This window comes from Lolium rigidum, chromosome 1, assembly GCF_022539505.1.
Source record: "Lolium rigidum isolate FL_2022 chromosome 1, APGP_CSIRO_Lrig_0.1, whole genome shotgun sequence".
Classification (NCBI taxonomy): domain Eukaryota; kingdom Viridiplantae; phylum Streptophyta; class Magnoliopsida; order Poales; family Poaceae; genus Lolium; species Lolium rigidum.
Window position 1 is genome coordinate 44,583,798 of NC_061508.1, and position 11,319 is coordinate 44,595,116.

General features: G+C 42.5%; 2 protein-coding genes across 2 annotated transcripts; one reads left to right on the plus strand and one right to left on the minus strand.

Moving 5' to 3' along the window:
- Positions 1-954: 954 nt before the first annotated feature.
- Positions 955-1,821, plus strand: LOC124672086 (blue copper protein-like). The gene is made up of 2 exons (XM_047208376.1): positions 955-1,123; positions 1,253-1,821. The coding sequence occupies exons 1-2, from the start codon at positions 961-963 to the stop codon at positions 1,693-1,695; spliced, it is 606 nt and encodes a 201-aa protein (XP_047064332.1). The 5' UTR covers positions 955-960; the 3' UTR covers positions 1,696-1,821.
- A 796-nt stretch (positions 1,822-2,617) lies between these two features.
- On the minus strand, positions 2,618-10,518 carry LOC124672097 (probable DNA helicase MCM9). Its single transcript, XM_047208386.1, has 20 exons — positions 10,421-10,518; positions 10,240-10,342; positions 10,032-10,161; positions 9,773-9,911; positions 9,049-9,115; positions 8,630-8,804; positions 8,303-8,402; positions 7,431-7,528; positions 7,216-7,281; positions 6,968-7,060; positions 5,896-6,012; positions 5,690-5,762; positions 5,105-5,171; positions 4,923-5,004; positions 4,354-4,475; positions 3,999-4,093; positions 3,685-3,794; positions 3,572-3,619; positions 3,318-3,470; positions 2,618-2,983 (listed from the first exon to the last, which is right to left on the minus strand). The coding sequence occupies exons 1-20, from the start codon at positions 10,513-10,515 to the stop codon at positions 2,928-2,930; spliced, it is 1,989 nt and encodes a 662-aa protein (XP_047064342.1). The 5' UTR covers positions 10,516-10,518; the 3' UTR covers positions 2,618-2,927.
- Positions 10,519-11,319: the final 801 nt, after the last annotated feature.

Here is an 11,319-nt window from a genome sequence, read left to right on the forward strand (position 1 = left end):
ATACTCACCAAACACAAGAGAACCATTGCTTTACCTTACAGCTTAGCCAATTGTACGAAGAGCGTTAGACATGGGCAAACACTGACGCATCACTGTACGAAGAGCCGGTAGCAAGCTCGCAAGCGAGGTTCTTCTTGAAAAATATCAATCCATATTATTTGTTGCTGATTTAGTACTATAACCTTTGTAATAAACTAGAGGGAGTAGCTGATTCCCATGGAGACCGGACATGACTACCGGGAACAGATGGTGATTAGTCTCATTGCTACTAGTTCTCCAGACGGAAACACGATGTCCATGGACCCACCGCTAGTAAGCCACTCTGTCAGTCACCGATGAAAGCTAGCTAGGCAACGGCAACCTCAGAGAGATGTGGCGAGTCCGATGATAATGCCAAGTAATCTACTCTTTCTTCGCATCGATCGATCGATGGCAAGAATATCATGCCTGCGACGCGCGTTCATCATGAGAAAGAGATGTGGCAACCGAAAGAAAGTAAATAGCTGAGCATCAGTTGGTACTCTGGCAAGCTTTGAGATCACGAAGAACATGTGTTTTCTCCTCTCCAAAAGGTTGTGTATTGTCTATCGTTCTAGCGAACAGCGTGGTAGCTAAGCTGGAGTAGAGTCGTTTCTAAGGCATTTCGTGTCTACGCGTCGGCGACTAGCAGCCGGAGATCTTGGAAAAAGGCACAACGACGGGGCCGGTGGTTCCTGCTCCCAACCAACTCCAACGGAACCCACTTCACCAACTCCCAGCTGCCGCGCGCGCCGTGCGTCCCGTTCGTCGCCATCGCCGGTGCAACCCTCCCGTGTATATATAAGGCCGCCCTGGCCTGCAATCTTCCGCACTGCACACCGACCGATCGATCTCGACTGAGAAGCGCAATTTGACGACGGTCTGACACCGCTGCATTCTCGTTTCCGATTCAGTTGGCTGGTGGAGCTTTTGGCTGCTGCGATGGCTTCCAATCTGGCATTGGCGGCGCTGCTCCTCATCGCGAGCTGCGCGTCGGCGGCGTCCGCGGCGAAGTACACCGTCGGCGACACCTCCGGCTGGACCACCGGGGCGGACTACACCACCTGGGCCAGCGACAAGAAGTTCAAAGTCGGCGACTCCCTCGGTCAGTACTTACTAGTTACTACTTACACCCTCGCCCAAGTCTCTCAAGTCTGAACTCTCAACACGGCTGCGTTGCGTTCTAGTTTGTTTGCCACGCATTTGCTCACGGCCGACGATTTTCCTCTTGCAGTGTTCAACTTCGCCGGAGGGGCGCACACAGTGGCCGAGGTGAGCGCGGCGGACTACGCGTCGTGCTCCTCCGCCAACGCGCTCAGTAGCGACGGCAGCGGCGCCAGCACCGTCGCGCTCAAGACCGCGGGCAAGCACTACTTCATCTGCGGCGTCGCCGGGCACTGCAGCAGCGGCATGAAGCTCGTCGTCACCGTCGCCGCCGCCACCGCCGCGTCGCCGCCGCCCAAGGCCTCCCCTACCCCGACCCCGGACAGCCCCGACACCACGCCGGACACGACCCCGACGTCCCCGTCGACGAGCACCGGCGGTTCCACGACCAAGACCCCGGCCACCGTGCTCGCGCCGCCGGCCAAGCAGTCAGAGTCGGGCGCCACCGGGCTCAGAGCCACGGCGCTGGCTGGCCTGGGCGTGGCCGGGCTCGTGGCCGCGGCACTCTTCTAGGGCCCAGGCCAGGGTGGAGGCAGTGCTGTGCTACGTTAGTAGGTTTCATGTCATTTCGATCATCTCGTCGTGTCGATCGTTTGCTGAGGAGCGAGGGTTTCTTTTGAGAGAGGGAACTGGCTAGCTTTTGTTGTGGTTGGCGCGGTTGTTGGATAGTTGGATTCTCTGTTATGATTTTTTTATATTTCACATCTATGTAATGGATCTTTTGCCTATTCTCTGAGTGTTGGATCATCGTATAGGCAGATTTGCAGGTGTGATTAGCGAAAAATCATTTATTCCATTGCTTCATTTATCTTTCCAGATAATTCTTACATGGTATTCTGTCCTCCAGCAAAAGTAAATTACTCTGAACTTTTTTTTTTTTGACCTGGACTACGGCGGGCTTGCGCCAGCCTGAACGATTATATTAAACTACTCCGGAAAGGAGCAAAACCGAGGAGCATTACAACAGTTTTTAGAGGGCAGAGGGGAGTAGAGAAGGAGGGAGTAGTTCAAGGGGGACGTATTACTCTGAACTTGTATAGGTGTTTTATGCAGTTGACGTATTAGGAGTCTCTTTGTATGATACTCGTCCAAAGTGCAACCTGTTTGCCCATAAGCAGTACCAACATGAAGCTGTATTCAAATACTTCCACTTTTTCTTGTTTGATGCCTTTAAACTATGCCGATGCAGGGCTAATGGCGAAATCATTTGTGAAGTGCATGTCTAAGCACGCTGGATACTTAAGTTACCTATTTATAGAACTTGCGCAACTGAGCTTCTGCTATATTCATGTTGCGTTCCACAACCAAACAATGTACTCCGTAAATTAATTCGATTCCCACACTTGCACGAACCAAACAATGTAAATTAATGTGACATACCACTGTAATCCCATACCGATACTGTTTACCGGAAGTGGCAAACATATATCCATATTGTTGCATCAGATATAATATTATGTACTACTAGAATAGTGGGTAGTCCTCAAGCTTCTTAAGGACTATCCTCTCCTTTTCGATTTCTATAACATGTCAAGACAAACAGAGACATGGCTTATCCCTTTACATAATTATTATAGCCTTCCTAACCTAGCAATTGTGATTGAGTACCAAGGCACACAACGATCCATGATTCAAAGCCAGAGTATGTCACCTTAGCTAGCATATGGCTGTGCAGAAATGAAGATGATATGTGTGAATGCCCATGACTCTTCGACTAGCTGCATCAGATATTATGGAGTACTAGACTAGAATAGTGGGTAGCCTTTAACCTTCTCACGGATTATATTCGCCTGTTCCATATCTATACATGTCAAGACAAACAAAGATATAGGAAACACTGATTATCACTTTACATAATCTATGGTCACAATGATGCATTTCCTGATGTAAGTAACTCAAGCGGCAATGAGCCAGTCAGCAGCAAAGTATAGACTGCTCAAAATCAAATTAACATGTGATTGAAAGAGTATATCCTAGTTTACCCTAAAGGCTGTGCCAAGATAGTATGCAAGAACTCCCATGTGCAGTTGAGCAAAGCAAAACAAAACAAACATGAGGCAGCTGTGAACTTAAGTTTTCAGTGGTCAAATTCCAATATTCATGAATAAATACGGTCTGAATATATGTTTGGATACATTCCTGATCAGGATTCTCTCGGAAGTTGGAGTTTAGAGCATCTCCAGCACTGTCTACGACTGCAGATGTTGTCATGGAGGACTCAATGCATAATATGGCAGCAATAGCATCAAGTTCTGTAACCTCATCTCTGAACATTAATCTTGCATGTGCTACAAAAGAGGGGAAAATAGAACTGTAAGAATGAGGCAAGATGAGAGTCAGGAAACATATCTGAAAGGGGAAAAGGTCCACTGGAGATGAAAGAACATGCCTTGCGCTAGCCTTATCAAACTCTCAAGCATACGCACAGTTGTTCTCGCTGCACAAAATACTGTTTTTCAGAGGCTGCAGAACTCTCCAAGGAAACATACATGATTTTCTAACCTGCATTCTGTGTTCCAGAACTCCTTTGTAGCTGATAATATCCTGAGATAATTCTTTCTGCCTCCTTTGTCAGAACTGGTTTAAACCGGTGTCTCACATAGTGGATATACCTGGGATTTATGATATTGGAGCATCATTATACATCATTCACAATGACAATAACAGTCTCAGCGGTAAAGTGCACAATAAGAAAAACTAAATAAAAAAAAATTCAGCTGCTCATTAAGCATGGTCTGAAATAGCACTTGCTAAGGCAATAGAACATAATGACACATGTACTCTCATTTCAGAGCAAAAATCTCTAGGCTATCTACCTTCTCAAAAAGGGAAGTGTCCACTCTTCTATGCCCAAAGCAGCAGTGCTCTTTACACCAGAATCACTTGTCTTTTTTTCTTCTGCTTTAGTGCTCTGCACAATTTCCAATAAAAGTGCTTAATATAGCAATTTATTCCAAAATGACATTCTGGTATATTACCACATAGAGTTGTTATTGGTATTGTTAATGTATATGCATATGGTCCATAGCTTAGCAAGGCCTATAAGGCCCACATCTTATATACGCTTAGACTACACAATCGAGAAAAATGATTTGGCCATTTTTCATGTTTCCGAAGAAGGGTAAGCTCAACAAAAGAGAGCAAGCTCAATATAAAAGCAACGAAATGTACCTGGGCTAATATATGAGATGAAATTATGCCATCCAAGTCAGGGTTCTTTCTATCCAAGAGAACAATAACTATATCAAATCTACTTAACAATGGTCCTGACAGTGTTGTATTCACAGATAAGGCTGAAAAACAGAAATGTGGATACAGATCAGATTAGATGAACACTTGTCAAGAACTTTGAAATGGGCAGACAGCTCAGTAGCATTCATCCACTTTATGATGCCTTGCTAAATCAATATCCTAATGTAGATTTAAAAGAGTTTATATAGTTTATGGATGTACTTCAAATGAATCTAAATAAATTACTATACGAATAAAATATCATTATGCCAGTTGCACCATCAAATTATGAACCGTCAGAGTGTTAATCTGTGGTTTTGAAGGCATTTATGGCATCTCTGGTAGTGTTTATGCCACGCTTGGATTGAGTTAGAAACTTAACACAAATTACATGTTATGCTGTCATCGTTAAGAACTGCAGAAGTCAATATGTGATGCCTGAAATATTGCCTTAAGTTTTTTAACTTTTTGAAGTAACATGGCTATACTGTTTGAGTTAAGTGCAGTACATTCATCAGAGTCGTACTGTCCTTTGGGATTAGTGGCACCAAAGACAGTAGTCCTCGAAGTGAGTGTTGTCACCAGTCCAGCCTGAAAGATAAGGAAATAATTATCCATGATCAAGGTGCATGGGTGGTGAGCTTGAATGGCTCATTAAATGGCAATTGTATCGAATAAAAAGGCTTGGTACCTTCGCAACGCTTATTGTTTGTTGTTCCATGGCTTCATGTATTGTTGTCCTGTCATGCTCTCGCATACTATGATGAGAATGTTAGACAGGAAATATGTCAGATAAGACATTGAGGTTAACAGGTGTTGCGTTGATTTTAGAAAAAAGGCCAAGAGCATGAAATAGTAACATAGTATGTCTCCCAACACTCCAAAAAAAAGCTATGCGTTTAGCATGGAAAATACATCAGAAAAAATAGCTTAAATATGCATGCATATTATATGGGAGATCAATAGCTCGATGGGAGGCTGGGGCTTTGCAGCTGCGGGTCCCCAGAACTATAGGATAGGGATTAGGGAGGTATCAGCTCGGTTGGGAACTATGTCTAGATGAGATCATTTAAGCAAAATATACAAGGATCTGATCCATCAGTGAATCTCATGTATGACATAACCTCTCATAATAATCCATTCTCAATATTTTCAGTGCCAGGACAGTTAAGTGACAGATCAGGAACTGGAATCTGTTCTCCGATAAAACAAGAGCCACTGATCGCATTAGCAAATAATGGTACCGGGTAGCAATTGGAGAAAGAAACAGTCAAACCTATCAAATTCATCTATGCAGCATAAACCACCATCAGCCAAGACAAGGGCACCAGCCTCAAGCATCCACTCACCTATCATTATATTCAAATGAACATTGGAACCAAGAAAACCAGTAGTCCAGTACTAATGTCAAATGAAAATGTCACCAAAGTAATGTATAATGCTGACAAGGAATGGTGATGTTGAACACTAAAACATATATACCTCCATCCTTGACAGCAGTGACAGTCAAACCAGCACTGGTACTTCCAAGACCAGTTGTAATCACAGAACGGTTGCTCAATTTAGCAGCAAACTTCAAAAATTGGGATTTACCAGTACCTGAAATTCAGTAAAGCACAATACAGTTGCGTCAAATGTACATGTACAATCTTTAGATGTGGTGCAGAAAAGTAACTAATGCAATCTTGTAAGTTTTAGGATGTATTTGTATTTTTCACAACGAAAATGTTTTTAGAGTGTATCTAGTAGGTTTCCACTGCATGCCACTTTGGATTTAGCACCACCAAAGCATTTCCCCCTCCCAGGTACAACAGAATCTTATGCAATAGTAGGCTCATTGTTTTATTCATCTGTCTATTATGTTTGCATGTCATGGCATGTGTATGAACTCTTGAACAGTATCACTTCTGATCTTGCATTTACCACTTCGGGGCCACATTGGATTGCAGGAAATAGAAAAGATAGGAATATGAAAACACAAGATGTACTACATATTCCTAGTGGATTTCAAAGCACATGATATTTGCAGGTGATACATTTCGAATTTCGAATGGTGCACAGGAAATAAACACCCGAATCCAAAGAAACCCGTGATCTGCGATCATCAGCTAAAATATTTATGTTTACTCCTATAAGTATTTGAGTTGGAGGTGACGGTTCATCTGCCATCACATCTCCTCTCCACCTTCTTCATGACTGGTGGGCCATCTCTCCAAGATTTCTATCATCTTGCTTTAGGGTTTGAAAAAATATACCATATGGTTATTTTTATAGTTCTGCTAATTGCAAGTTTCTTTGTTTTTTCTAACTCTCAGTTTTTTGTGGTCATGATGGAGACTCAGGTGCTAAATGATTAGATATTTTTGTATATATGTACCAACTCAACGGCATTCCTCTATTACTGTGAAATATCGAAGTACTTACTGATGTGAAAATTTGAATATGTAATTTTCGAGGGCTGGCGGTGGGGAGTTGTCTCTCTTTGTGTAGAAATATAACAAAATTTATAAAGCTAAACCCTCTCAATAAAGCGTGTGATTATTAACATTAGTACCTGGATCACCAACGAGAAGCATATGTGGTTCACCACGAACCTTTGTTCCAGAAGCATCAACATGCTGCACTCCGCCAATCAATGTGAGAGCAACTGAAAAATAAATATACCACGAATAGTTAATATGCTATAACAGTATTTGACACAGGAATGCTTAAGAACATATTAGTTAATGATTTTCTTCCATACAAGGCTAAAAACACCACTGAATTACCAATAGTACAGCTTACTGAGAGAAAGTAGCATACCTGCAAGCTTTACCGTAAATAGCCCATAAATCTGAGGACAAATGCCTTTCAAGATTTCATTTCTTCCTATGTACCCAAAAAGGAAAATATGTAACTTATAGCAGTGATTAAATGGCGAGAAAATTGCAGGATGCAATTTGAGATACAGAAGATCAGGGTTTTATAGCTTGAAAACTAGAAGCGTGCCAACCGAAAGATCCAGGCAGGTTAGGAACCTTTTAGTGGAGTATCTCTGTGTTTTGCCCAGAAAAAATCGAACTCCTGGATAATTTCCTCAGGGATGTCTATACCAGACTTCAGCTCATTAGTTCTCCTGTAAAACACAGTGAATAGACATAAGCCATTCATAAAAATCAGCACTACAGAAGGCATTAGCATTGTTTAAACTTCACATCTCAGCAACCCAAAAGCACTGAACAAATGTTGTCCATGGTGGAATGAGTGGAATGAAATACATCATCGACTCGCATCACAAACTGTAGAGGAAGACTTCCCATCACATAAGACCAAATGATACTGTAGACATTGACATATCTATTACATGAAAGAATTCCATTTTTCAACACAAACTCAATATACTAACACGGCAAAACATCAACAGTAACAACAACATTAAAGTCTTTTTCCCAAGCATGTTGGGGTAGGCTAGATATGAAACCCAACAGAAGAACATCAACAGTGATTCCATAAAATTTTATGGAGTAGCAATAACATATTAAAGCTTTTGATATTGCTTTGATTGATCTGGAGAAAAGTGAATGAGTACTTGCAGGTTCTTAATTAGCATGATATCAAGGGAAAACAATGCTTCAAGGAGCAAGCATCCATACTTGGTCCATGACATGCTCGAAAAATATTACAGACATAATGATTAATGTGCATAAATCAATTATTCGCAAATGAAATAACAATGCTTCAAAGACAAAATATCCATGCTTGGCCCATGACATGCTTGAAAAAAAATTAAAACCATAAATCCATAATGATTAATGTGCATAAATCAAACACTAACAAATGGGAAAGAAATTACATGCTACTTTATCAGAGCTGAAGTTGGATAGGAACCATAGTACGGCTTATCAATTACCTCGCATAATTGGCAATAAAGACAGGATCAAGGTTGCAACGCACATCCTTAACATCAGAGGACCACTTTGCAGACAATATACCACTAACAATGACGTCATCTGAAGAAAAAACACACTTGACGTATAGGATGCAATTGAGGCAAACGAAACACATCACTTTTAAGTTGGGACTTGGAAACAATGAGAAATCAACATAAGAAATTTCCTAACTTATCTGGTTAAGCTCCTTATATAAAGATTAAGCACTGTGGTTTTATTTTCAAGATCAGCAAAACATAATCTCTCACAGACTCCTATAAATGTATGAGCCCAAAGAGGCTACCTACCTCCAGCTTTAACAATATCAACAAGGTCATCCATCAAAATCACGGGCATTGAACGGGGTATAGACCCAACATCGAGAAGTTGTACGCTTTCTTGGATTTTTATTTCTTGATAATCATGACAGGTTATGCTATCTTCAATTAATTGGAAATAAGCACTTGGACAGCCTTTTGAACTCTGGATGAATAGCAAAACTATTAGAAGCTACTTCACAGAATATGGCGTACAGCGTCAAACAATTATGAAATGTAAACAGGTAAATAAAAACAGTCGATAGCATGTGCCTTGGCCATAAGAAGAGAATACCATTGTGCACCAGAGGTGGAGAAATATAGATCGAACCAGAATAATTAATACTGTTTTTCACTCAGTGAAATCATACTCTACCTTCGATTTAAAAAGAAGTAAGGAAATGCAATACCGTGGATGGGCAAGATGCAGGAAGAGTTATACGATTCCCAGCCTCTAGCTCAGGGTAGCAGAGGAACCTATTCAATATAGAAATAAATTAAGGACTGGTGTATCTATGACAAAAATGTATGTTCATGACATTCAAGTAAATTCAACACACTTTGTAAGAAGTAACGAGGAGATCTTCGTATGTTAAGAGGCACAAAATTATATATCTGAAGTTCTTAGCAAGGCAAGCAACTGATTGATTCAGTCTCTTGAGTGTATCTCACTCAATTCTGAGAAACAATGCTACTTCCTTAGTTAAGCACTTACGCCGCTCACACTGAATGATTTATTAACTACATGCAAGAGAAGCTTCGACTCTGATTGCAAACTTGCTCGCCCAGCTTTTGGCTTGCGGGCTTAAGCCACCGAAATAGGCTAACGTCTCCCAGCATCGTAACAGAAGATGACAATCTTGGCAGCACAACTAAGAACATTTAGTTACATATGAAAACAGATATTGACTTCAGTTCAGGAAGATAAGATACTTTATCTGGTTTCTTAAGAAAAATCCACTGCCTAACCACCTTAATTAGTTGATCACAATCTAAATTACTGAATTACAGTGATATGCGGTTCGGAGTTATGCGTCACAAGGCAATAATGCTTGCAGACTCAAGGGATTCAATTTCAGCCAATACGTCTGGTATATACTGTTAACTACGACGTCCTGAACATGCATCACAAACCTGTGGCTGCATTTCCTGCACTGATACCACCGCTCGCCCTCGATCATCTTCACACCACCTGACCTGATCACAGTCCCCTTCAAGGTCAGCAGAATCCCCCTATGCTTCACCCTTACCTTCCCAATGCTCGGCGACGATTCTGCAAAAAATAACACCATCATAGCTGAATCAGGGGAACCCGTGAACAACTAGAAAACCACGCCACCATACAGTCTTGCAAGCATTTCAACGAACAGGAAAGGCGCATGCGTGAGCGCACCCGGGAATAGAAGCGGCGACCCGGAGGTGTTGACGCGCACGTGCACGAACTCCTTCTTTGTCGCGGCAGGATTCGACTTATCCGGAGTCCCCATCAACTCGCTCGTGTTGAGAATTTCCAACACCTCACTCTGCTAATGAAACCGATGGTAAGGAAACGCGGGAAAAAAATGGGGGATGCATGTCGTGCAGGAGGTTGGTCTACTCGCCTGGGCGCGTTGAGCGGCGGCGTCGAAGACGAGGAGGAAGGCCTTGGGGTCGCTGTACAGTGCGTTGCCCAGTTCGGTGTCGAAATCGAAGAGCTCCGCGAAGCTGCGAGAGGAGACGGGGTTAGGGTTCGGGGGGAGCAGAGCGGGGGCGGGGTGGAGTTGGAGTTGGAGGAGTACTCACTCGATGACGAGGGGGAAGTGGAGCGTGGGCTCGGAGTGGAGGAGGATGCGGCGGAGGTCGTCGGAGTGGAAACCGCGCAGGAACTTGGCGAGCATAGGCTCGTACTCTGCAAGCTTGGCTGCCTCGCCGGCGTCGTCGGAGAACGCCTCGTGCGGCGGCGGCGGCATTTGGGCGGCGATTATTGTGGTTTGGGCGCGAAATGGCCGAGGACGGGGGGAAGTGGTTGTCAGGACACGGCGTCGCACGGCGAAGAAAGGCGGCGGACGGTGGTCGCGGTGCTCGTTTTTTTTTTTTTCGAGACTTCGGCTGGATTGGGCTTTGGGGGCGTTTTCTTTTTGTCATCTGGCGGGATTTCGGGCAACGGATCAGCCGGCCTGTTGCATAAACGTGTTATATACATGCAAAATATGTATGTAACCTGCACAAAAAATATAAAATGAATGAAAATTTGTAAATCACTGAATAGTAGAAATCCAACAATTATAGTGTTACTTGCATATTTTATCATTTTCGTGTAGGAAAAATTGCACGAGTAAGCATCAAGATAATATATACATGCAAAATTTTATTTCTATTTTAAAAAAACTTGGAAATGATTTTTTCCAATTTTTGGAAAATCAGGTTCACCAAGACCTAGGTTCCACCGGCTATTTCCCGGTTTCTCTTCTCCTAAATAAGAGGCGATCTCCATTGTACGAGCTGATATATCATATTTTCTTGTTTATTTTTCAATCATCAAATGCTTCTAAATGGATACAAATATCAAATTTTTGGAGATTGTTTTAAGAGGTATACTGCAGTGTGTAGTACGTTCTTTTTTTATTTTCTAACAACATGCAATTCTTAATAGTTTAAGCATATAAGGAAAAGCATTCCCTAGGTCTCGAAACGATATCCTC

Excerpts from the sequence above, each read along its gene's own strand:
- LOC124672086 (XM_047208376.1), top strand. The coding sequence starts at position 961 with ATGGCTTCCAATCTGGCATTGGCGGCGCTGCTCCTCATCGCGAGCTGC. Across the intron at positions 1,124-1,252 it reads CAAAGTCGGCGACTCCCTCG|TGTTCAACTTCGCCGGAGGG; the intron begins GTCAGTACTTAC and ends TTCCTCTTGCAG.
- LOC124672097 (XM_047208386.1), bottom strand. The coding sequence starts at position 10,515 with ATGCTCGCCAAGTTCCTGCGCGGTTTCCACTCCGACGACCTCCGCCGC. Across the intron at positions 6,013-6,967 it reads GCTTCTCGTTGGTGATCCAG|GTACTGGTAAATCCCAATTT; the intron begins GTACTAATGTTA and ends ACTGAATTTCAG. Across the intron at positions 4,476-4,922 it reads ACAGTACGACTCTGATGAAT|CCTTATCTGTGAATACAACA; the intron begins GTACTGCACTTA and ends TCTGTTTTTCAG.